Here is a 25,016-nt window from a genome sequence, read left to right as displayed (position 1 = left end):
TTCGACTTGCTTCTATAGAAATTTTAATATAAAGCTAGGTTACGATTAAAACGCTATCTAGTGTAAGTTTTCTGATTCTAAGAGCGGGAAATACTTGTAATACCTATGGTTGATAACTGGCACGAAAAGCCCCTGTATGATTATTTCTTTATTCAATCGATAATTAATATTCTAATATTTGATTATTTTTTTCAGGATATGGAAATACAGGCGGTATGGACGCTGGAGGACCCGATTTCGATCCCAGTGAGTATACTAAATGCAAAAGAGAAAATTCTAGAAATTATAAGTGCTTGTGGTATACTCGTCTGCTACCTGTTTCGAAAACAATCCGGTTAACATTGATGCTTTATATTTAGTTTACGTTTATGTAATTTTGGCACGAGCAGAACAATATTCCGCAAAAATTATGTAAAAAGGTTGTTCGATATTTCGCTTGACAATATTGACCTCGGTTTTATCGAGCGATACCAGAAGACCAGGGTCATAAATCGCAATGTGGATTTGAATGTAAAGATAAACATTAATCTAACCCGTCTTCTATTTTAACGTTTACTTAAAAAGGCTGCCTTGTTAAGTTTCTACAATATGGTACAGAAATACCGAATTCATGAATTTAAGCACAGGGATTATGTTGTTTTAATTATCAAATGCTAATCCATTAACATGCAATTGCGTGTGCCTTTATGACTTTAAAGTAATTAAAATAATTGGTACTATATTGCTACCATATACTACACTGTATTATTTATAAAACTATGTTTTATTATACTATTGTATTATAAAATAATTTCCTATTATAATTTAAATAATTTATCAAATTTCAATCTGACCTAATTCTGGCGTAGTCTTAACCTAACCTTGACCTTACCTAACCTTTACTTAACTTTAATCTGATTAAGTCTAGGAAATTAACCTTAAACTAGCTCTAATCCAGCCTAATCTTTGTTCAACCTTAGTTGATGTAACCTAACCTCAACTAAATTAACATTAATCCAACCCTAAATTATCTTAAGATTAGTGTTATAATATTAACCTTAAGCTAATCATAACCTAACTTTCCCTTATTAATCTTAATCTGACCTAATCTTAAGTTAATCATAATCTAACTTTCCCTTATTAATCTTAATCTGACCTAACCTTAAATAACTTACCTAACTTAATCTAAACTAACCTAACCCAATTTAATCTTGTTCTGACCTAACCCTGTTTAAGTAACCCTAAACTAACCATAATCTAATTTAACCTTAACCTAACTATAATCTAGTAAATTTTATTAATTGAAAAAGCGACGAGTAACTTCCATTCTCTACATTAAAATTCATCTTGGGGAATTTCACCATTTCGCCAGTGTATATACGTACGTGGTAGCAGTACGTTTATAACTAAGACATATAGTTAAATATAACAAATATTAATATAAGTTACCTAACCTAACATAGTTCATTGAACGATCTTGCTAATCCGTGTAAATCCACACTTTTTTATCCACGTTCACAAAGCTGGATGGTAGTTAATTACATTTAAAACAACCACTTCCATATTTTAATATACTGAAAGCAAAATCCTCTGTGGGTTGAATTGTGGGTGCTGACAGCGCAGATGTCTTTATGCAGTCTATAGTCACGGCAGGCACACAGGATAGCTGACAATAAAATATCATCCGGTTATCAATGTGTTAAGTTAAATATACTGCCAACCTCGCAACGGGACTTCCCAAAAGCTATGCACAATTCACAATTTTATGCTTGTTTCGTTACCAACAGAAACAGCTTGAACACGAATCAGGACACGAGTAAATGTATCTCGTAATAAAGAAGATTTTAGAAGGAATTAGTTGTAGGATAGTATATTGTATACTTTTTTGGTCATTGTAAGTGGTGGTACGACTGTAGCAGCAGGACGAGGAAGAAGAGTAGGGAACCGTACTAGCGCAGTCAGCTGGTCATGACGTCACGCGATCATGTCGTGGATGGGTGGTGGGGGGCTCGACAGTGTCACGTGGTCGAGCTGTGAAGTCACGTGGCGCGCGTGGTCCGTGAACGCAGAAGCCGGTGCTACGCGTGCGCTGATTGGTTCACACGATTTCACCACCATGATGTGCGCATTCCATCGGCATGACGGCGGGCTCCATGAATGACCGGCACGTCATTCGTGTACGATTTCGCGTTCGACGGCACATCGCGGTTCTTTCGTCCAGTTTTCTCGTTCGAGGAACAATGTTTTGCGTGGACCCGTGTTTTACTGTACGACATCGAGTGCGAGCGATCGCGATCACGGTGCTGTCGACCAATCGGAGAAACGCGATGTGTCATCGAGATATGACTGCACTACACTGACCGTCTTTTCTGTTGCAACGCGCTCGCCGTCGTGTCATCATAGCTGCACCGATTTTTCGACATGTTCTCATTTCGCGATCTTTGTGCGTGAAAGTTCCCAATGGTACTACAGCAGTGGTGGGTATTCGCGTATTTTATATGGTGTCGTGAAGGTTATGACACGTAATGTACACTCGTGGGCAATGTGACCACCTTTCGTTAGGACGAGATGGGGGAGGGTGGACCACCTACCACTTGTTTCCATTTTTGAGGGATTGGACATAAACTAGTGAATTTTCATATTTAGGATTTTCTAAGCTTGTAATTTTCAAAATTTCTATATTCTTTATGTTTATTATTGAATTTTACAAATTTACAAATGGTCAAACTTAGAAATTCCAGAAGTTGTTAAGTTTTTAGAAATTTAAAATTTTTAAATTGTCAAATTTAAAAATTATTTCTGAATCGCTCAATTCCTGGGTTCTCAAATTACTAGATTGTTCAAATTCCCAGACTTTATATTATCAAACTAAATTTTCTCTTGATAACTAAATTACCTAATTTTCAAATTTCCTAGGACCTCAGATTCTTCAAATTACCCAGACAATGAAATTAGCCCCTTTAAAAATTCCCTAGATTCCCAAATTACTTAATATTTTAAATTCTCTTGATATTCAAATTGCAAATTTTTATTTCTCAGGTTTCTTAACAACCAAAATTTTTTAAATTTGGTAATTCGTGCCAGAAATAAACAAGTGATGGTGATTTGATCCCCTACGTCATCATTATTCCTAGGAAATAGTACAATACTTGCGAGTGTACGTCATACTTTCAACAATGTCAAAAATGAAAATTTGATTTTATCAAAATAATTATTTCCAATGTTATAACAGTTGAAATAGTAAAACTATTTGCATATATATATTAAAATAATATAATATTAATATCAATATTTATTTTGCTATAATAATATAATATTTAATTTAATTGAATTCTGTTTCTTAATTAAATAATTATAAATTTTTTCCATTGTAATAATTGTTTATTATTATAATAATAATTAATACTGAATATGCAATGTTTGCATAAACTTATCGCTTGCTTTATCTACGTCCGTCCTTATTTTATGTAAAGTTTGAACTGATTTATATTTCAATATTTTTTCTAAAATTGTAAACATGTTGTTCAGTGACTTTTTTCAATTTTTATTATCTACAGTTTTACGAATCATCTAATTTCTAAAAAATAAATTTCCAAAATAAAGTTTTTAAATCTTCAATATTATTTTTGGATCTAATTTGACCCATTTGATTTTTTGTGATTTGAACTTTCCACTTTCTTTCATTTTCATTTTTGACACTCAGAACACTTGTAACGTTTGGGACACATATTGTGTAAAATAAAAGATACGTGTCTACCAACCGCTGACTGGTACGGTGAGATTTCGTTCGCGGTACCTTTCGACGCCGTTTGGAAATCCCGCTTTAATCTTTTAGCGGTAAAGCCAGCTTGAAGTCCATTGCACCGTGAAGATAGCGCGAGTCGGTGATCGGTCGAGCCACTAACGAGTCACTCGTGCGATCAATCGCACGAAATCTGTTGTTAATTTTTTTTCCTCCTCGCGAACGAAGTCGTGACAGTGCCTTATTTTATCGCCGAACGTGGATTAATCCTCGAGTGAACAGCTGTTACAAAATGAGTGGTACATATTACGAAAAGTGAACGAAATGAAAGTTTCTTTGAAGTTTGAACTGCGGTGATGGGCGCTGTTTGTCACTTGATCGAAGTGTTTCATGAGAACTGTGCTTTCAGTGATGTTTCATAGGTTTTGGACGGATTTTCAATCGGGCTCGAACAAAAGTTTAGATGTGTAAACGATTTCTGTGACAAGTATCGTGTACGAGTTAATTAACACAATGGGAGAAATCGTAAAAATTTCGCAAGGTGACGATCAACAAAATGCGGTGAACGGCTGGGGTGACACTATGGGCAAAATACAGTACTGGTGTCCTGAAGGTAGCTGTTATTCCGTATTCCTGGTAGTTACTTTATGAAATCCTAGACTATTAAAATGTTATTTCAAGCAAAATTTTTTTTTACGTCAATCTTATCAATATTCATCGTTCATTGTCTTTAGTTAAACTTTAGTGATAAACGCTCAAATTAGAATTATGAATTCACATCGGGATAATATATCACACACTTGTAAAAATAAAAAATTGAAAATGAAATTTAAATATTTATCTTATTGCATATAAGCAAGTATTTCAAAAAACGGTTAACATTGATTCATGTTAACACTGCTTGTCAATCATTACTATTTTAAGGCGCAATCTAAGCACGATTCAAATACTGCAAACTGATTTCCATTTCATCATAACAGAGTGTAAAAGCATCCCTAGGATGGTCTAGGTAGCTTGTATGATGCAAGACCTGAAAATAAGTTTCGTTGGCATTTTGTAAAATGGATGGAAAAGAAAAAAGTTTCTAGGGGCCATGCATCGAGTGATAGTTACGTTACTGAAATACTTGTGTGATGATTCAGTAACGGCGGTAAATGTAAGAACTTGGGATTAAAAATAGCAGATCTGGACGAAATGGAAAACCACCCTAGTCTTTCACCTTCTAAAAATATCGTATATAACACGTGGTACAAATTGATATAGAACAATTAGAAAATAATATATGCAACTTCTCGGTCTTGTTCTTTATCGGCCAGCATGTCTCTCACGGAGATAATTTACCGACCGTGAGAAACGGACGAACGCGAAATTCGCAGAAATCCATTGGCGCTTTCGTCACTGTTCTAACGAATAAATTAACGAAACCGAAGATTTGGAAATAACGTTTCACACTCCGAATATTTGCACTAGTTTTTCCTACCGTGTTGACGCAAAAAGAAACGCAATTTGAATTCCGAACGAATTAGAAGATCGAGTATAGAAATCAGGTCCGATCTAACCTCACATTCGCTTTGACTCGCGGTGCATTTGCAATCCGGCCCTAATTAACGTTCTCTACGTCAATGAGTTTGCTCCTCGATCCTGCTTGTATGTTATTACGACGTTTTACATCGAGAGTCGTTAGACTTTGAACAGTTAGAATGATCGGGCGAGCCGATAAACATGCAGTCCAGTACTGTCAAGGACTCAACACGGTTTTGTAGTTGCACGTGCTTTCTTTCCTAGGGAATTTTGCGAGAAACAGTAGTCAGTTGAATGGAAGTTTACTTTGATTAGCGAGGTTACGCTTAACATTTATGGAACCTGTCTAAATTAATTGATAGATTTCTTATTTTCAATTACGAAAATTATTAAGAAACTTTTGCCAAAATAAATATTTGTCGTATGAGCGTACTATCCATTTATTCATTTTTATACTTCAGTTTCAATTTATGTAAATGGTCATTAAACGTCCATAAATCTAGGCTTATTCACCTTATTTTTGCTGGTAAATAAAATCTTAATAGGAGGACAAATTTCTCACAATATACTTTCCATCGTATTTTCTTATTTTAATAGAAAATAATATAATTTTCTATTGATAATAAAAATAATAATGGAGAAATAGAAAAAGATATTAATAAAATATCTAGATAATATAGGACCTAGAAAATAATATTAATAAAAATACTAAAATTGATTATTATTAGATATAATTAGTAACATAATATTAGAAACAGATCATCTAAGAATATAGAAATATTTAGGGATTTCATATGCATCTAGAAATATTAGAGATTTTGGATATATGGAGAATATGAAAGGTTATAGGGTTTTATAGAAATACCTATAGAAATATTGGAGATAAAAATACCTAGAAATATAAAAATCTAGAAATATTAGATATGAAATATCGCATGAATTTAGATAAATAACTAGGAATTTAAGAATATATGTAAAGAGATACATAAAGATTTGAGGATCGAAAAATCTGAAAATACAAATTAATAAATAAATCTAAGAAATAAAAATTAAAAAATTATACAAATATACATATAATAAATATGTTATACCATTGTGTTTAATAACTGCATAACCATTTTTTATCACATAGATATTTTCCAAGAATTATAGAGAAATTAACGTTCCGTTTTTTGTACAATACTTAAGCATGTTTCGCGTTAGCGATAGCAAGTTTAGCGGCTTTAGTTACGTACTGACTCAGCGAGGAAAAAAATTCTTTTGAATGTGACTTTCCTCGATCGTAACGAAACTAATTAGTCATTCTTCCGTTTCGATGTCGATAACCATTTTGCGTAAATATTGTTTGAACTCGGACGAATATTTTTGATTTAGCAGTAACGTTGCATCATCAGACGATAGCTAAAGTTTTTTTAAATTTCCCGCTCTCTGATATTTCTTATCTCTATATATAAATTAATGTAGCTCATTATGAATGATGCAGAATTTTGTTAATTGAAGGGAAATCGTTTTGAAAATTGATTTAAAGATAGCTTGGTACATCTGCATATTTTTTATTGCTTCTTAACGTATTTCACAGTTTATTCATTTAACGTCGGTTTACGAGCACTTATGAGAAATTTCACCGTTTTATGACAGGAAACAGCTATGAAAGGTGACCTCCTGATCTCGTGATCTTAAATAAATTTTATAATGTTCCGGTATCAACTCAAATTTCATTTGACACATATTTTTTCTATATGCATGTTTTGCTTGGTCGTGATAAACGATATGCTCAGATAAGCATATCTTTCGATTCGAGGGTGAAATAACACGAGTTAATTTTATTATAATTAAATCTCATAATTTTACGTTTCGAAATTTTTTACAATAGTCAAGAAAAATATTTTTAACTTCAATACATTGGTATCAATCACGATAGATGAAAAATAAATAAAAGTTTATCGAAAGCCCTTTTTTATTTATTATTACATGTAGGCTATTTTTCTGTTACATTGGATTTAAGCAAATACTAATTTGTATAAGATTATGGACACTTTCTTCATACGACGCACATGGTGCGTCATCAAATATTGCATTCTAAAAAAATTAACTATAAAATAAAAAGTGAAAAGTATATCTGTCACTAATGTTAATATTATCTGTAATAATATTTTAATGTTTTCCAAATGAAAAAAAATAAGTTTAGAAGCATTAATAAATAAGTGCAGTGCACTTCAACTTACACTTAAAAGGTTATATAAGTTTCATAATGAGATATCGAACGAGTAATAAAAATTACATGAAGATATTCTTACCGTTTGGTTCACGTTCAAATGTAATTGCAACAATTTGTATAACAGAAACGTTAATAAATTTCTTTTATTACGAGCATTTTACACATGTTTGAGCAGGAGTTAAGTAGACCGCGAACACGAACAGAAATGCATTTAGTAGTAGGGACTCGAATCGGCGGTGCATCGTTGAAGAACCTTTACCTCGTTTCTAACGGTACAAAAATTCAACGAGCTCGTGTTCATCATGAATCATGCATGCTCGCGATGTATTCATAGCGTACGTCGGTCTATCTTCGACAATCGCTGATGCGTGATGTGTGAAACGAGTTTGAACAGCTGTAGGTAGATCAAAAGATGCAGCTATCGGCGTGTTTAACACATTTCATTCATTCTTAACCTTTAACCATGCAAAATTGCACTTTTTTTAATTACTACAAACAGTATTTCAAATGTTAAAAATATACTTCTCATATTAGATTTTCAATACTTATAGAAACCACCCTAAGGTTTCAAAATTGTTTGTAGAAATCAGCTAGCGGTTCTAACATTGTCATATTCAAGTAAAGTACTTTTTCAAAAGTGGCAAACAGTGAAAATATAGTTTTCAAGGAGATTGTCCACTCTCATGAAAACCGCCATAAGGTTCCAAAATTGGTTATAAAAACCACCCATAGGTTTCAACATTGTAATATACAAGTCAAGTATTTTTTCAAAAATGCCAAACAATGAAAATATAGATTTCAAGGAATATTATTCACTCTCATGAAAACCACCTTAAGGTTCAAAATCGTTCATGAGAATCGCACAGAGATTCCAAATTATAAGTCTGAAGTTCATCTGCTTCTTTCAACTGGCAAGTGATGAAAATTTAACTTTCTATTCAGAGTTTTTAAGGGAAATTGTCAACTCATAAAAATTGCCCTAAGGTTCAAAATGAAACCTAGATACTCTTCAGAGGTTCCAAATTTTAAAATTGAAGGAAAGATGCTTCTTTCATAGTGACGAGCGATGAAAATTTAATTTTCTATTCAGAACTTTCAAGAAAGATTGTCAACTCTCATGAAAATTACCTTGAAGTTTAAAATTACTTACAGAAATTGCCCAAAAACTTAAAGATTGTAACAATACAGAAATTACATTGTTTTATTCAATTTCCAAGTGGAAAAAATATAATTTTGTAGTTTGAGTATTCAAGGAAGAATGACATCGTTCATAGAAACCAACCAAAAGATTAAAAATCGTAAAATGAAAGTTAAATTGCTCGATCGTCTTTGTCAAAAGTTCATTTAAATCTACGGCCGACACAAATTAACTCTTTCGTTCCGTGTCTTCAAGAGGGACTTACGGCATTCATAGAAACCGCCCGCAGGTTTCAGACTCGTAGCAAGATTAAAGTAAAATATCTCAATCGCATCTTTCAAGAGGTCATTCGAATGTACAACCGGTGAAAACACACTCTACCCCGGACTTCCAAGAACCGCTCGCAGCATTCATGGAATCCGCCCAAAGGTTCCAAAAGGCCAGAGTTAAACTGTTCGACCCTAAAGCTGCTTTAAACGTGCGGGTGACAAAAATACACTCCTCCAACCCGAGTTTCCAACGCTCGCAGCGTTCAGAGAAACGCTCCTTAAGCCTCGAAGGTAGGGGGCCGAGATGAACGCGTTCGAAACCGAATTTAGGTAACCGATTCATGGTGCAACTGGCAAACGAGAAGATGAGGAACAATGGTGGACGTGTGCGTGTGCGGTTAGAGAGCGGTGTGGAGGGCTGGGGTTGACGCGTCGACGCGCACAGGCGTCGAAGGCAGAGCGGCCGTCGTCGGGCGGCCGTTCATGGAAACGAAGCAATCTGGTGGGGGATAACGGAAGTATGCAGTTCGTATTGAGGCAGGTCGGTGCAGCGCCACGAGTCGCGCTCCAGGCGCAGAGATCAATGCACCCACCCTCTTCGTGTCTCGTCTTCGACGTCCACGTTGAGTCCGCGAGCATCGGGATGCGAGCCACAGGATCGCGAGAGCCCTCCACCTGGGCCACGTAGATCAACAAAAATGGGAGAGTACTGTTTAATAAAACACGTGCAAAGAAATATATTCCAGTAAGAAGCCTGCAGGATGAACCTGAAGACGCTGTCGACCCCACGGTGAAGTGCTGAGCTCGGGGCATTAAGGGTGCTTTCACACCGTAAATCTTAGTTGTAGAAGACCTGAATCTGCTAATATGCGGGTTGGATATATTAGACGCGTGAGAAAACACATGCGAGGTCAGTGAGGCAAGTGATTAAGGAGTCTAGCAGGATGAACTTGAAGATACCTACCCCTGGGAGCCCAGCAACTGGCCATTGAGGATACCTCCACACTAGTTACGTACTTGGAGGCCTGGATTTAATAACATATTTTGAGGGGAGAGATAAGAATGTTAACCAAGAATCATTCGGGCCACAGCTCTGGGAATCTGGCGTCAGGGTTCCACCGATGAGTCCAGCGCCTGGAATGATAAATGGTGACCTAGTAGAGACTGGGAGTGGAGGGTGGAGTTGATCCGAAAGGTAGCCGAAGAATGGACGGTCAGGAGACGTAGGGACGCAGCTCGAAGAGGAGGAGGACCAACCTAACTGTAGCCGATGGACACGGTATGATGATCAGGTTGTACCCAGGTGCAAGACATCTGTATGGTCAGGGTAACCTGGAGAACGATGTCGAGGAGGTACCTAACCTGATCATGCAGAGTCCATCGAGGAAACGGAAGACGGTCTGCGCCGGTGCTGAGAGTTTAAAGAGACTGTTATGAGAGGAGCAAAGGGAGTGCGTAACGAGGACGTGTATCGACGGGAACAGAGGCCCTTTCTTCCCGGAGTGTTCTCGACCCTGTCCCAATTTCCAGCCAGCCTCCACAAAGCGGAGGACGAGATGTCACGGATTAATGGATCCGCAGCGATCGGAGAACATGAGCTTGTGAAGAGGATGAGATGTGGATGGGTCCAGAGATAGAGGAATGACGAGTAGAGCAATAGGTTCAACTGTATGAACTGTCGTTACGTGTAGGCAGAATGTTCAAGAGCAGGATCTTCCAGGGCGATCTCAGCCCTGTCCCCATTCCGGGCAGCCTGCAACAGTCCAGTACGTAACAATGAAGGATTCCCCTTACAATCGATACACGCACGTTTCGTACAGGCTATCGATCCCTCAGGTTCTTCCTGGGTTTATGAAGATGTGTTTGGTTATGTTTTTTTTTTTTTTCAAATTGCAATTTTTGTATTTCATTCATTTTGAATTGGAATACATCAAATTGAAATCGACTTGGGTTCTTTGATGTGGATTAAAGTAGAATTGATAGTTTGGCGGTTGTAGGTTTTAGAATCAAATTGGATTTCAATTGGAAATCAATTGATTTTGATTTCTGTTTGGTGTTTTTATTGATCATTGTTAGTCTTTGGAAAGATTGATATATTTTATTTAGGTATTTGGAAGTTTAAGAAGTTTGCAAACTTTTAAATAATATTTAATAATTAATAAATAATTTGATTTTAAATATTTAAATACTTAAATCATAAAATTTCCAATTTTCTAAATTTTCAAATACTTTCCGAAATTTACCAATTTCTAAATCGCTAAATTACCAAATATTTAAAATTTTCAAATTTTTCAATTTTTAGATCTTTGAATTTACAAATTCACAAATTATAAAATTGTGTAAAATCCGAATCCTTAAATTTTCTAATTTTCAAAATCCCTAAATTCTCAAACTTGTAAATGCTCAACTTTCCGTATATCCAAATCCCGGTATTCTCAAATCTGGAAATTCACCAATCAGAAAACCAACAAATTAAGGGGCTTTTCCTATATCGCCGTTTTCTCCATAAGACCGTGCTCCTACCGTGTTCACCAACGAACTACTCCTTTATAACGATATCAATTAAATTTGAATTAATCTATGATATCAATTTTCTCCTTATTGCAACACGATTCAATTATAATATATTAACTATCAAAGTCACAGTAATCAGATTTACAGGCAATATTGTACATTATATTAATAGACTTACAATTATTTTCAAGTATTAAAATTGTTTTAGAAAATTTGATTTTTCACTCAAACGCTATAAAATTTTTCATTATCAATTACCCACCTGATATTAACTATTTCCATACAGTAATTTTATTTTTACTTAAAATAAACTACTTTATTTTTAAATTGTGCTCAATATTTCCTCTTATTTTTTTTTCAATCATACTTAGTATTTTTTCTTCGCATTATTTTTCAATATTAGTCAAGTTTTTTTTTAAATTTATTTTTCAATCGTATATATATTACATAATATTGGATATATATTTTCAAGTAGGCCAAGATATGAAATTTTCAATGTTCAGATTATTTGTAAACCCTTTAAATTTCATCTTTTTGCCAGAAAGAACAGCTTTATGTAAAAAAAGCATCTATAGATGTGCCGAATATACCATGAATAATTACACTTTTATTCCACTAATTTCGTATACTTTTGTTGCCGTGATTTTACGACTCTCATAAATCACCGTTTTTTGCGGGGTGTTTTACAGCACAGTTGGGACTGAAGTTGTTCGCATACAAATACTATCATTTAATTGCTCCTCCTTTCTGTTTCTTAAATAACAATAAACAATATATAAAATAAAATTTCACATTGACGGGGTTAAATATGACCCCACAAAGTTTTGTCACTTAACCGTTTAACCCACAAAATACCATTAAAATAGCAGATAAATGATATTAAAATAGTAAAAAATATAAACGATAGTAAAATCTTGTAAACGATATCGAACGCGTTCGTTATATTGCATACTCTCTCTCATCCCTGATCCCGATAACTGTGCACAGTTGAATCTGTAATTTCAACTGCGGATGAAAAAAAAGAGGAAAATGAAGACGTTGTAGTGGATGGAAGGTTAAGACGAGGCTGATAACGCGAAAAACTAGGTGTATCCGGGTGGAGTGGGATACCAAAGAGGTCGTTGACCTGTTTGGTGCAGCTGTTATTGATCGGCGGACGAGGACTAGCAACATTGCTTCGCCGTTTCGTCGTTGAACGCTCGTTCTCGTCCTTTGCCCGCAGGATCCGTCTATATTTTCTGCCGGGGAATCGTCTTCGTCGAACAGACGGCCAGGTTTCACCCTCGTCCTCGTCGTATTTCACCACCTCGACCCAGAAACGTAGCTCGAGGAGGGAATCCGGCAAAGAGCGTGGCGCTAGCTGACCCAATAAACACTGGGTGACCTCTTTCCTGACTCCCCTCCTTCCCCACCGCCTCCCCTCACCGCTGTTCTTCCCCTTCGACGGCCGTAAAACTGCCATGGCCGTAGGAATATTTCCAGAAACTCGTTTTTCAACGGATACCACTTATACGCTTCGAAAAAGTTGGAAGTAGATGAACGAAACCGAGATGGATTTTCCTTCGAATAAATTTCTACCTCTCTTTTTTGCTAGGAAATTTTCTTCTGCCTGGCGAATTTCGGAATTATTTTGCTTAATTTACAAATTAGATTAATTTGCAAACAATTCCGTGAAGTTTACTTAAGAAAAAATGGTTGTTTCATAATATTTACACTTTCGGGTGTGTCATGTTACACGTTGCTTACTGTTTGGTGTATCACACATCGAAGGGAGAAATTTGTTTTTGAAATGTTTGATATGTAATACACAGTTATGACTGTGTTGTAGTTCTACTACACTGAAAAAATATTCCAAGCCACCTTATGAATTATTTATTATTATGAAATGTAGTAGGGTAAAATTGCATAATCAGATTGAAAGTTTGAATGTCATGAATATACTTTTTGATACTACGGGTTATAGCTGTCTTATTAACACGTTAAAATCCAGTCTTGTAATATTACTCTTCTCTGGGAATAATATTACCTATTTCAGAACCGTCTTGAAGTTGAATCTTTTCATAAAGCTGAACAAATAAATCGTTCGAAGCAACTTTATGGCTTACGTTTAAGAAAATTTGTTTCATCATTCACACTTTCAAACCCAACTGTGTAATATTACCCATCATCGCTTCTATAAAATGTGTAATATCGCACAGTTAAATTACAATGGCAGTGTTAAATTACAGTCTTTCGTTTAAAAGAGAATCATTAGAAACAGTTTTACAATGTTGTACTTAAGGCAATGCACTTTTTTATGTTGATTAACGCTTTCAAACTCAGCTATGTAGTATCAAACATTTCGTTTGCCTGGAGTATGTAATGTTATATAGCTGAGTCTGAATTAGGTTATCTTCCGATTGAATTGATAATATAGACCTTTCAAAGTAATTATGTAAAAGATTGTATCATTAACGCGATATAATTAATTTTTTTTCAGGCCAGCAGAGTCAGCAGGGTGAACAGGAGTTGGCGACGAAGATGTTGCAGATTCAGAGCAAAAGATTCTATCTGGATGTAAAACAGAACAGACGTGGAAGGTTTATCAAAGTAGCCGAGGTATTTTATTCGAATTTTCATCGACTTCCGATTCGTGACGCGAATCAGGAATTGCGTTCAACAAGAGAAAGAAAAAGGAAAAGAAGAATCTTCTTTTTTGATTGTGTAGATTGGTGCGGACGGGAGGAGAAGTCAAATTTACCTGGCGCTCAGTACAGCATCCGAGTTCCGGAACTACCTTTCGACGTTTAGTGACTTTTACGCATCCCTAGGTAAACCACAATCTTCACATATGAAACCGGATTTTATCGAGATTCGATAGTTGCCGCTAGGGAGAATTCATAAGTTATTCAAATTCATGGACCAGAAGTTTCCTAACTAAGCTATGAATTATAACTAGTCCATGAAACGCTAACTGGTGAACATTTCGCATCGTCACGTGTCATATAGTCAGTTTTATTGTCAAGCATTGTGCAAGTGCATTATATCGTCATGCGTTGCTCTAAATCCACGCGTTATATTGCCATATGTTATATTACGCATAATATTGCGACGCGTTATATCGCCACACAATATATTGCAACGCATTGTATTTCCGCACGTTGAATTTTCTCGTATTATACTACCATTATATTGCCATATGTTATATTACCACGCATAGCATTGTGATGGGGTATATCGCCACACGATATATTGCAACGCATTGTATTTCCACGTACATATTGAATTTTCTCGCATTATACGACCACGCGTTATATTGTCATATGTTATATTACCACGCATAATATTGCGTCGCGTTATATCGCCACACGATATATTGCAACGCATTGTATTTCCACGTATTGAATTTTCTCGCATTATACTACCACCCGTTATATTGCCATATGTTATATTACCACGCATAATATTGCGTCGCGTTATATCGCCACACGATATATTGCAACGTATTGTATTTCGACGTGTTGAATTTTCTCACATACCACACGTTATATTGCATCATGTTGTGTTGCTATGTATACTATTACTACACATATTTCCATGTGTGATAATGTACTATATTTCACGCGTTTTGCTTCCACATGTTATATTGCTATGCATTTTATTTCCACGTGTTTTATCACCTCACATTATTTTACTGCACGTTTCATTTTCACTCGCTATATTGCCACGTGTTATATTTTACAGGTTTCGTTTCCACATATTATATTGCCATGCATTGTGCTTTCACGTGTTTTATCACTTCGCGTTATTTTACTACATATTTCATTTCCACTCGTTATATTGCCACGTGTTATATTTTATAGGTTTCGCTTCCATATATTATATTGCCATGCATTGCATTCCCATGCGTTTTATCGCCTCGTGTTATTTTACTACACATTGTATTTCCACTCATTATATTGCCACGCGTTAAATTGCAAAGTGTGGTATAATGAAGCGTTATATTTCCACGCGTGGTATTATAATTATTATAATTGTCACCACACACTGTCAAACTAAATGTGATACAGGCATGCATATTATCACTTGTATAGTCCTCGCATTGTATAGCCACGAGTTATATAGCTCTCACATTACATACCTCTTGTGTTCTGTAGCAACAAATTAAATAGTTTTCACATTATAATTATATAACTTTCGTTATATTGCAACAAATTATATTCCCCTTGCATTCCATAGCAACAAATTATATAGTCCTCGCATTATATAACCACTACTTAAATGGCTCGTGTATTATATTACAACAAATTATATACCTCTTGCGTTTTATAGTAACGAGTTATTGTAGTCCTTGCGGTATATAAGCACGCTTAAACAATTTTCTTATTATATAGCAGTGCTTTGTATTATCCTATTCGTATTTATTAACCTACTTATAAACATGTACATAATGTTTAATTTACCATAAAACCTAATGAGAAATATTTAAAATATCCATTCCTATTCGACCCACTGATCCTACAGGTCCACCAAGCTCGGAGAACGTACCAGACGATGGGAAACTGAAATCAGAAGTGATGACCAAGGATAACAGGCGGTATTATTTGGACCTGAAGGAAAATACTCGCGGCCGTTTCCTGCGGGTGAGTCGCCCCTGTATGTACCAGCCAATGCATATGCTTTCTACGTTAATTGATCAAATGAATCAATCTCGGATATCTCCCTTGAAATGAAAGGATTACGAAGGGTAAACAGTTCTTAGAACAGTTTGCAAAAGCAAGATATCGCCCAAACAGTTGTCTCTATATTTAAACTGCTTTAATAACGTTTTACAACGGGAGAGGTAGTTGTGATAATAATTAATACTTGTTCCGTAGGTGTCGCAGACGATCACAAGAGGAGGACCCAGGTCGCAGATCGCGATACCGGCACAGGGTATGATAGAATTTCGTGACGCGTTGACAGACCTCCTTGAAGAGTACGGTACGGACGATGGCGGTTTCAAGGGTGACTTACCAGAGGGACGATACATGCGCGTGGATAGCAAGAATTTCTATTTTGATATCGGCCAGAATAACCGTGGTATCTACATGAGAATTTCCGAGGTGCGTACAGTCGCAGGCTAAAAATACGGGGTGTCTCTTAACCCTTTTAGCTTAGGCACGGTTCAACTGAAAGCTGTGTATGGGACTCTAATCGCTAACTGAACATATCTCAAATTTTATGCCGTCTATTATTTATTATTATTGTACTTTTGAAAAATATTCATCCTTGCATTTTTGAATTATATAAGTTTGCATATCACTCTCAAAACAATTTACATCCAATCACAACCTCTTTAACCCTTAACGAACGAGCGCATTTTTCTAAAACTATGACCAGTAGGTCGACGGATTTTTAAGAAATTAAGTGCTTCATTTCCAGAACAGATATGTCCATACAAAAGATCACTAAAGTGAAAATTTCAGAAAAATAATAGGAATTGAAATAAACAAATAGATGCGTGTATGTAATGTATAGATTTGTATACATTTCCTAAAATATCACGTCATGCCGCGTGTATGGCGGCATTCGATTTGTTTAGAATATTTACAATGTCGCGAGTATGGCGGCATTCGTTCGTTAAGGGTTAAGAATATTAATCCGTATGTTTATATTTAAGCATAAGCTTTTCAGGAATATTGCTATATACAGGGTGTTACTTGTAACGCTACTCACGATTTTTCTCCCACTTGCAGCCACCTTACGAACAAATGTTTACGACAATATTTGCAGGGTGTGAAGTGCACAATAGATATTAGTAAAGCAAATTTTTAAAACAGTTTGTTCTCTTGGCAAAGTTAAGGTCACCTTGGGTTTTTTAAATAGGAACATACATTTTTTTTTATTCGTAGCTTTAAAGGACATCGAGACGAATTCAAAACATATATTACATGATATTTTTATTAACATATTACTCGATTTACAGAATGTAAAGCCAAGGAGACCTTGACTTTGCCAAGAAAACAAACTGTTTTAAAAATTTGCTTTACTAATATCTATTGTGCACTTCATGCCCTGCTAATATTGTCTTAAACATTTTTCGTAAGGTGGCTACAAGTGGGAGAAAAATCGTGAGTAGCTTTACAGGTAACATCCTGTATACACTTTTTAAGTCATCAATTTGTCTTAACCTCGTCAAAGACATATGTGTGAACATCTAGCTCAACCTCAATTAGGAATACTGATGCATATACGTACATTCAGTTTCTTTTTTAATTCAATATTTTGTATCAACATTCTTTAAGTACACTGATACGTTTGTGTACATTTACTGTCTTTTTTAATTCAATATTTAGCCTCGATTTCTTTAAGAGTACGAGTACATGTACATACGTGTAATTTGTTTAAATTTAACAACTGATAACTTCTTGTGTAGATACTATCTTATATTCTTGAATATTTATTAATGCTATCAGTTTAAAATAAGTAAAATATAATAACATGAAGTAGTATGTTATGGTGACCTTGAAAAAGAAAGAGTAGCATAACATAACATTCAAAACAGTTAAAAACTTATAGCAGAATTAAAATTGAGTCAGCTTACAATTTGCTTACAATTTTACAATTTAAACATAATATAATATATGTAGTGTATAATTGTTCACACCTATAAATTAAATTACTATAACCATATCATATTCCCTTATTTAATTGTACCTATAATTTAAATTAGGTATCCTTAATTAAAATTATGTTAAATTGAAAAAAATTTTAATGTAGTTTTGATGAGAGAGTCCTGATAAAAGAGTGCAAGAAGTTTTTAATATATCACAGTTTTGTCAAGTGTTAAAGCATAGTACAAACAAGAGGATGTTTTTGCAGGTGAAGACGCACTTCAGAACAGCTATCACCGTACCCGAGAAATCCTGGGCGCGTTTCCGTGACATATTCGCGGACTACTGTGAAAGAATGCGAGAAAGAGGTGCCGGTAGCAGCGTGGGGATGAACAGCGGTGGCGGTGGAAATGTCTTACCGGAGGGAAGGGGCTCGGTGGTGGCACAGGTACCATCACCATCGACCTCACAACAGCCTAACCCCAATCCAAATTTAGACTCTCCCTTAATGAAGTGAAAAAGGCTTTAACTTAACTCGAACATTGGAATTATAACCGTAACTCGTTTTCAAGTCATTAAGCGAAACTAAACAAAACAAAAAAAAGATAAGGAACTTGTCAGAGTCTATGCCATCGTCATCGCCATTTTCATCGACATCGACATCGACATCGACATCGACATCGTCATCGTCATTGTCACCGTCACACCGTCACCGTCATCGTTATCGCCACCGTCACTATCACCGTCACTCGTCGTCGTTAACTGAAAATGAAACAAATCTAAGAGATACACACACACCAACAACTCGCCTGGAACGAGGTTCTATGTTATCGCGGAGAGATCGCAACCGAATGTTGAGCGTTGATTCGTGATCGCGGAAAGATTCGTTTAGGAAAAATCAGCCGGTGACACACGCGATATCCATCATCCGTCGCGGTTCGCTCTGATCATGTCGACCACACGACGATAGAAAAATATAGGGGTTAAACGATGATGAACAGCGGGAAGGAGGATAGATGATGTGTGTGTGTGTGCGCGCGAAAAAGAAACGAGTCTGTCGCTCGCACGGCTAAACAGAGAAAAGACGCGGCGACGGAATCGTGAATTATATAGAATTATTGCGCGATGTCTATTTAGGTGGATACGAGTTGCCATCGATTAACGTTATAAGTACTACCGTTCATTTCCCTCAACCTGTTCCCGTGTCTGTCGCATGGACACGATTCTGTTCGTTTGTTTTGTCGCTTTCGAAATTCTTGTAAGACCGTCTCTCGAGCCGCTTCGTTATTTCTCTAATCAACGCATTTGGGGGGGTAGGTGGGAAGGAGGAGGAAACGTGGAAGAAAAAGAAATATATGATCGTCGATAGGAAATGAACTGTAGTGGAAATCACGTTACAATTGAATTTGATCGTTCAGAATTTATGAATAAATGAATAGTTGTTATATTAACGATTATATCGCCTGGGTGGTCGCGTCATTTAGAGAACAGAAATCCCGCTATCCACTTGTTGCCGACTTTGAACCAAAAGGTAAACGAGAGCGCGCGACGTGAAACAGTGAGTTTTAGAGATTTTCTGAATGACGCCGACGAAACGAATCTCGTTTTTTAATCACCTGTGGTACGCGAGAAATTATCAAGGTCGCGTGGACCATTCTCCGCGCGACGTCCATCGCGTTATCTCTTTTCGTCGACGGTTGAGTCGTCGGTCGTTTAGCGAACGACGAATCGCAGTCTAGATCGCGACACCGTACACACTCGTTTACAAAACTGAACGACGTCTCTATTAAATGAAAAAAAAGTAATTATGAAAATAATATATAACATATAGACAAGAGAGTATGAGAGAGTATGAGAGAGAGAGTGCGTGTGCGTGCGTGCGTGCGTGTGCGTATGAATGTAAGATAAAAAAAATTCTAGCCGAATACGAATCCCTATAATATGTATATTGTACGAAGTTAATTATGTTACGTTTTGTTTCATCGATTCGTACGAAAAATGCGCATTCAGACGCAACATACGCGTGGATGTCCAGATTATAGAGACGCAAGTACAGAGGATATAAGTACAGAGATCATGTACATACACACACATTACATCACAAATTATTGTACACACATACACATAGATACCGGTTGCATTGAACACATATACATAGACACGTTACAAGATACATACAAAGATATTCCATCACGAAAGACGAACGGTACAAGAGACGGTGTGCACGCGTACGTGGATTACGTTACGTTTGAGTGACGGCCGAGTTCTAACACAATTGCATATTAGGTATGTATTATACGAATGCATATTAGATATTTATATAGAATCTATATAACTGTATAATTGTAACAAAATGCCAATGTCCATGGACCCAGGCAACTGTGCATCGCCCGGCAACGCTGTGATCAATCGAATTGAAGGTGTTGCGGGCCTGCAGTCGCTTAGGTCCGGTCTCTTTGGACGCGGGAAGGGAGATTGAAAGATAAAAAAAGAGGTAACCACGAGACAAACAAAGAAAACAAGGAAAAAAATGAAAAGTTAAAAATGAAATGAAAAAAAAGATATATATATATATATAAATCGAATGGAAGTGAAAAGGCAAATAATAAATAATTTCAATGACGAACGACCGGATGAGTCGGAGGAGAATATAACGCGAGTCAAGTTATTTCTCAGTGGAAATGGAAAATCTTAATACGCTTTGATTCTGCAACGCTGTGCTAATATCAACAAATGATAAATGAAAATGAAAAACGATAAAAAACCAAAAAAAAAAGAGAGAAGAAAGAAGATAATAAAAAATGATATTCTATCCGTTTTCTTGCGTTTCTTCGAATCGAAACGACGATTAAACCGTGAAAAAAAGAAAAAAATAATAATAAATCTAACTGTTTCGCGCTGGTGCGAAACAATCGTGTGAAGGCAGAGGGCGGAGGCGGCATAGATGCATTAAATAAAACGCATAAAGTGCTATTTAATTAAAATAAAAGAATAATAAATAAAGAAATAAAAATGGGGAACGCGTATCAACCGATTTCGTGCGCGATCGGCGACGCGTTTATGTTCGAAGAGATGAGTAAAATTTTATTTATTTTTTAGCAATGAACCTATTATCTATTTCGAATAAGAATATTTCTTTGATTGCATTTCCTTCGAGAGAAAAGAGAAAAAAATGATAAATCGACAATTTCGGCTGGTCTGAATTTACTTAGCACGTAGGTTTTTGATGATATAAATGGAAATATAAATCACAATTAACAAAATCGAGTACGCACGAAACAAGCGGGTCAATTCACCACACGAAGAATCCCGATCCTCTTCAATTTCAAATTCTCGGTAGCGTAACTAGGATCTTTGTCTGGGCGTGGATTAAGTTTATACTATTTTGGGATCTTTAATAATGACAAAAGTGACTTTTGAAAATTTCAAAATTGGATATTTAGAAATTTAGGAATATTCGGATTGGAGAATTTGAAAATTTGGACAATTTAGTAATTCAACAAATTAGAAATTTGGATTTTACAATTCGGGGTTATTGCGATTTGAAAATTGTCTAACTTTGCAAATTTATTCGAAAATTCTGTGGTGTTGAGATTTAGAAATTTGGGATTTGAAAATTTAGAAATTTGGAAATGCTAATTGCAGATTTGGGAATTTAAGAATTAGAAAATTTAGAAATATAGTAACATAAAAATTAAAAAGTTTGTAAGTTTGATAACTCTCGAACTTGAAGATATACAGTCTCTAACCTAGTCACGTCTGAAATTAAAATTTTATCAATGACCCAACAAATTGTTTTTAATGATTGTACTCTCGTGTTCCAACACGTAGCAAATTATTATTACGAAAAAAAAGATATCTAAGATAAGTAGCTAAAAAAGAAAACGGCAACAGCATTGTTTCTTTAAATACATTTGTTTTTAAACACTTGTTCTAAATATTTGGCTGAGTTGAAGGAGGGTCGGTGAACCTGCAATCTGTGCACAAGTGTATAAAAGAAAAATAAAGAAATGAAATATTTGTCCAAACTGAGCGTTCTGATGAAAACGTCGAAGAAAAAGGCATAGAGAAAAATCGTTCTACTGGTGGGAGATGGTATGACATTGTGATCTATACAAAATTACAAATTACAAAGCATCAACAAGTAGTAGATATTTAGGATATTAAACAAAAAACAAAATACACACACGTACACCTACGGTTGAGACCCTAGACACATCGATGTCTAAACTGCAACACACATATATCCAAATACACATTATTAAAAAAATGAGGACGACGACTACAGCGTACCTAACTAGTAAAGAAAGAAGAAGAAAAATGGTGAAGAAACGGAGAGGAACAAGATGGGACAAGAATCGAAACTGAAGGAAACAGAAGAAATCGTCTGACGAGTATTTAAGAAAAAAAAAAGAATAAGGAGAAGAAAGAAGCCAGGAGGGAATCGAAGGGAGAATGCGATGAAAGATGAAGAAAACACGAGATATGCTCCTGCCACGCAGCGAGTCCTTAGACAGCTTTAAGATAATAATTATAAATGAATAAATAATAATTATTATTATTAAATAATTAACGATAAACTTTCTATATGTTGAATCGTGTCTAGTGAGAGAATTACTATTGAAGTAAAAATGCAAAACGACAAAAACAAAAAAAGAAGTAACGTCTACTATCGCCACACACACGGATTATAACAACAAATACACACACACATACACACACATACAGACACACACAGTTTATAACGACCATATTAGTTGTCTATCGAATGTTCTTATTTTTTTTTTAATTTTTTCAATATAGCGAAGAAGAAAAGCGATGGTGATTGTTAGAGAATAGCTTGGTGTTTCGTTTGCTGTTTTAAACAAAACATTTAAAAAAAAAACATTTTTGAGCGGGTCGGTGATATCGGCGAACCTTTTTTTCTTTTTTCGTCAAGGTCGGAGTACGATGGAGGGAGAACGAGAGAGAGAAAAAAAGAAAAGGTAGCTGAAAATCTACACCTACGTTTTACATTTGGTGGGGCTTTTTGACCACTACTGTTATCATTATCACTGCTATTATCACGTAGGGTTTCCATACCAGAGCCGTGTTTCGCAAGCTGTTAAATAACGCGTGTAGAACCAATGATGATATGTCCTGTTAACTAAATATACAATAATCAATCTCCCGTAGGAGAAAGAGAGAGAGAGAGCGCGTATATGTGCGTGTGTGCAAGTGCGCGCGTGTGTGTGTAATGCGTGCGTTCGTGTATGTTGTGTGCATATGACGTTTCGATTAATTAACTACACTTCCCGCTAGTGTAGCTCTGTTCGTCTATGGCGAGACGTTTAGATAATTTAACCATTTTTATCGTGCCGACGTTTTTCTCGCATTAAAATAAGATGTTTTTTTCTCCGCCGCTTGCGACAGGAGAAATTAAACGACGCCACGGTATGAAAACCCTGCGCACGCTGCGATTATTCTTATTATTATTATTATTAATATTATTATTATGATTATATTGTCATTATACTTATTATTACGATTATCCTCTTTATTATTATTATTATATTAATACTATTAGTACCATTTATTGCGAGAGAATACTATCAGTTGTGTCCTAACTGAGCGATCATACAGGACCGGCCTCGAGCGGGCTGATTTTTATTTTGTTTTATTATTTTTTAATTTTAAATATATATTGGCAGTGATGGGCAAATTGAACGTTGGAGACTGGGGTGTATTCAAGGCTTATGTGACAAAGAAAGTAGGAAGTCTAAACGTGTAATTTTATAATTGTTTGGAAATTTGGTAATCGACATCAAACTTTGGTTAGAAATTTGAATATCGGCAAATATCATGTTCTGAAAACTTTTTAATTAAAAATTTCCACGTTTATAAATTGAAGGGTATTTCCATTTTATAAATTTGAAAATTTAAAAATTTATAAGCTAAGATAACAAACTTTTTAATTTGCAAAGTTTGGAAATATAGAAATTTCCATATTTTTAAATTCACTAACTTTTCAACTCTCGAATTTACAAATAATTCCCAAATCTGAGTTCAATAATTTTTAAGTCCCTAATTTACAAACACTTAAGCTACCAGATACTGAAATTTCCAAATCTCTAAATGATCAAATCCCTAAATTTCTGAATCTCCAATTTAACAAATTTTCTCCAACTTCAAATTAAAAAATTTCCAAATTTTCAGATCTCAAAGTTCTGAAATTCCTCGCACCTACACTTTCTAAATCGATTGCCAATGCCCACAAATGCTTCCCACGTGCACGTCCACGCGCCCTCGCAGGCACATTTGCCCATCACCGTCTTCTATCGTCGACCGAACTTTTTCTTTCTTAACACGTTCGCTACCAGATTTTCAATTTCTCCCTTTATCGAAATAAAAATCAAACTCTGCCACTTACAATGTTGCATATATTTACAAAGACATTGGTCTATGATGGACAAATTTCCAAAATGGACGCTGGTAGCGAGCGCGTTAATCACGTTTCAGCTTCCTAAAGCCAACCATTTCATCCTCCTTCGCGCGTTACTTTTTCTTTCTGTTGCTTTCTCGATTGGCCCCCTCAGGTCTGGCGTGTGAACAAAATGTACGTGAAAAAGCGAACGAAATGGCCGACGTGAGGAACACGAAAGGGATGACCCGAACGGCGCCAATTTTAAAATTCCGATCGACGACGTTAGATACATTTTTTCCTTAGTTTCTCACGATACCGTTCTCTGTTTTTCTTTCTTCTTCCTTTAGATCGAGGGAAAAAGAAAGAAACACGGGGAAAAAATATCAAGTTTTTAGCATGACGTTTTCTTTTCTTCCTCTTAGCGCGCTCTCGCGTGTGTGCATGCGTGCGTGTATGTGTTCATGTGCGTGTATACTCGAGATAACCGACGATGCGAGCTATCTCTTCGCAGAAGAGAAAGATTAAAACAAAAGTAACAGCGTTTATATCGATTGAGGGGATGATGCACCCCTGAAATTATGTCGCAGACCAATTTTTAACGACCACGAGGCTACGTGTCATTGTTTAACGTTGTACTTGGCGTTCAAGCGCTACCTA

At 35.7% G+C, this 25,016-nt stretch overlaps 1 protein-coding gene across 7 annotated transcripts in view; it reads left to right on the top strand.

Annotated features, from left to right (window-relative positions):
- The window catches only part of Pur-alpha (Purine-rich binding protein-alpha), a 34,555-nt gene that overhangs the window by 3,460 nt on the left and 6,079 nt on the right, over positions 1 to 25,016 (top strand). The window contains exons 1-7 of one of the 7 annotated variants that reach the window (XM_012294987.2): positions 1,991 to 2,456; positions 3,815 to 4,334; positions 13,861 to 13,979; positions 14,089 to 14,191; positions 15,876 to 16,003; positions 16,238 to 16,465; positions 18,225 to 18,404. In XM_012294987.2, the coding sequence (XP_012150377.1) occupies positions 4,235 to 4,334; positions 13,861 to 13,979; positions 14,089 to 14,191; positions 15,876 to 16,003; positions 16,238 to 16,465; positions 18,225 to 18,404 (858 nt within the window). In that variant the 5' untranslated portion in view covers positions 1,991 to 2,456; positions 3,815 to 4,234. Of the gene's footprint in view, positions 1 to 195; positions 247 to 1,990; positions 2,457 to 3,721; positions 4,335 to 9,378; positions 10,634 to 13,860; positions 13,980 to 14,088; positions 14,192 to 15,875; positions 16,004 to 16,237; positions 16,466 to 18,224; positions 18,405 to 25,016 lie in introns of those variants that run through there. The other 6 variants (XM_076540407.1, XM_076540406.1, XM_012294986.2 and 3 more) reach the window with 6 other exon arrangements.

This window comes from Megachile rotundata, chromosome 15 (genome assembly GCF_050947335.1).
Source record: "Megachile rotundata isolate GNS110a chromosome 15, iyMegRotu1, whole genome shotgun sequence".
NCBI classification, from domain to species: domain Eukaryota; kingdom Metazoa; phylum Arthropoda; class Insecta; order Hymenoptera; family Megachilidae; genus Megachile; species Megachile rotundata.
This window is presented reverse-complemented; position numbering and strand designations above follow the sequence as displayed.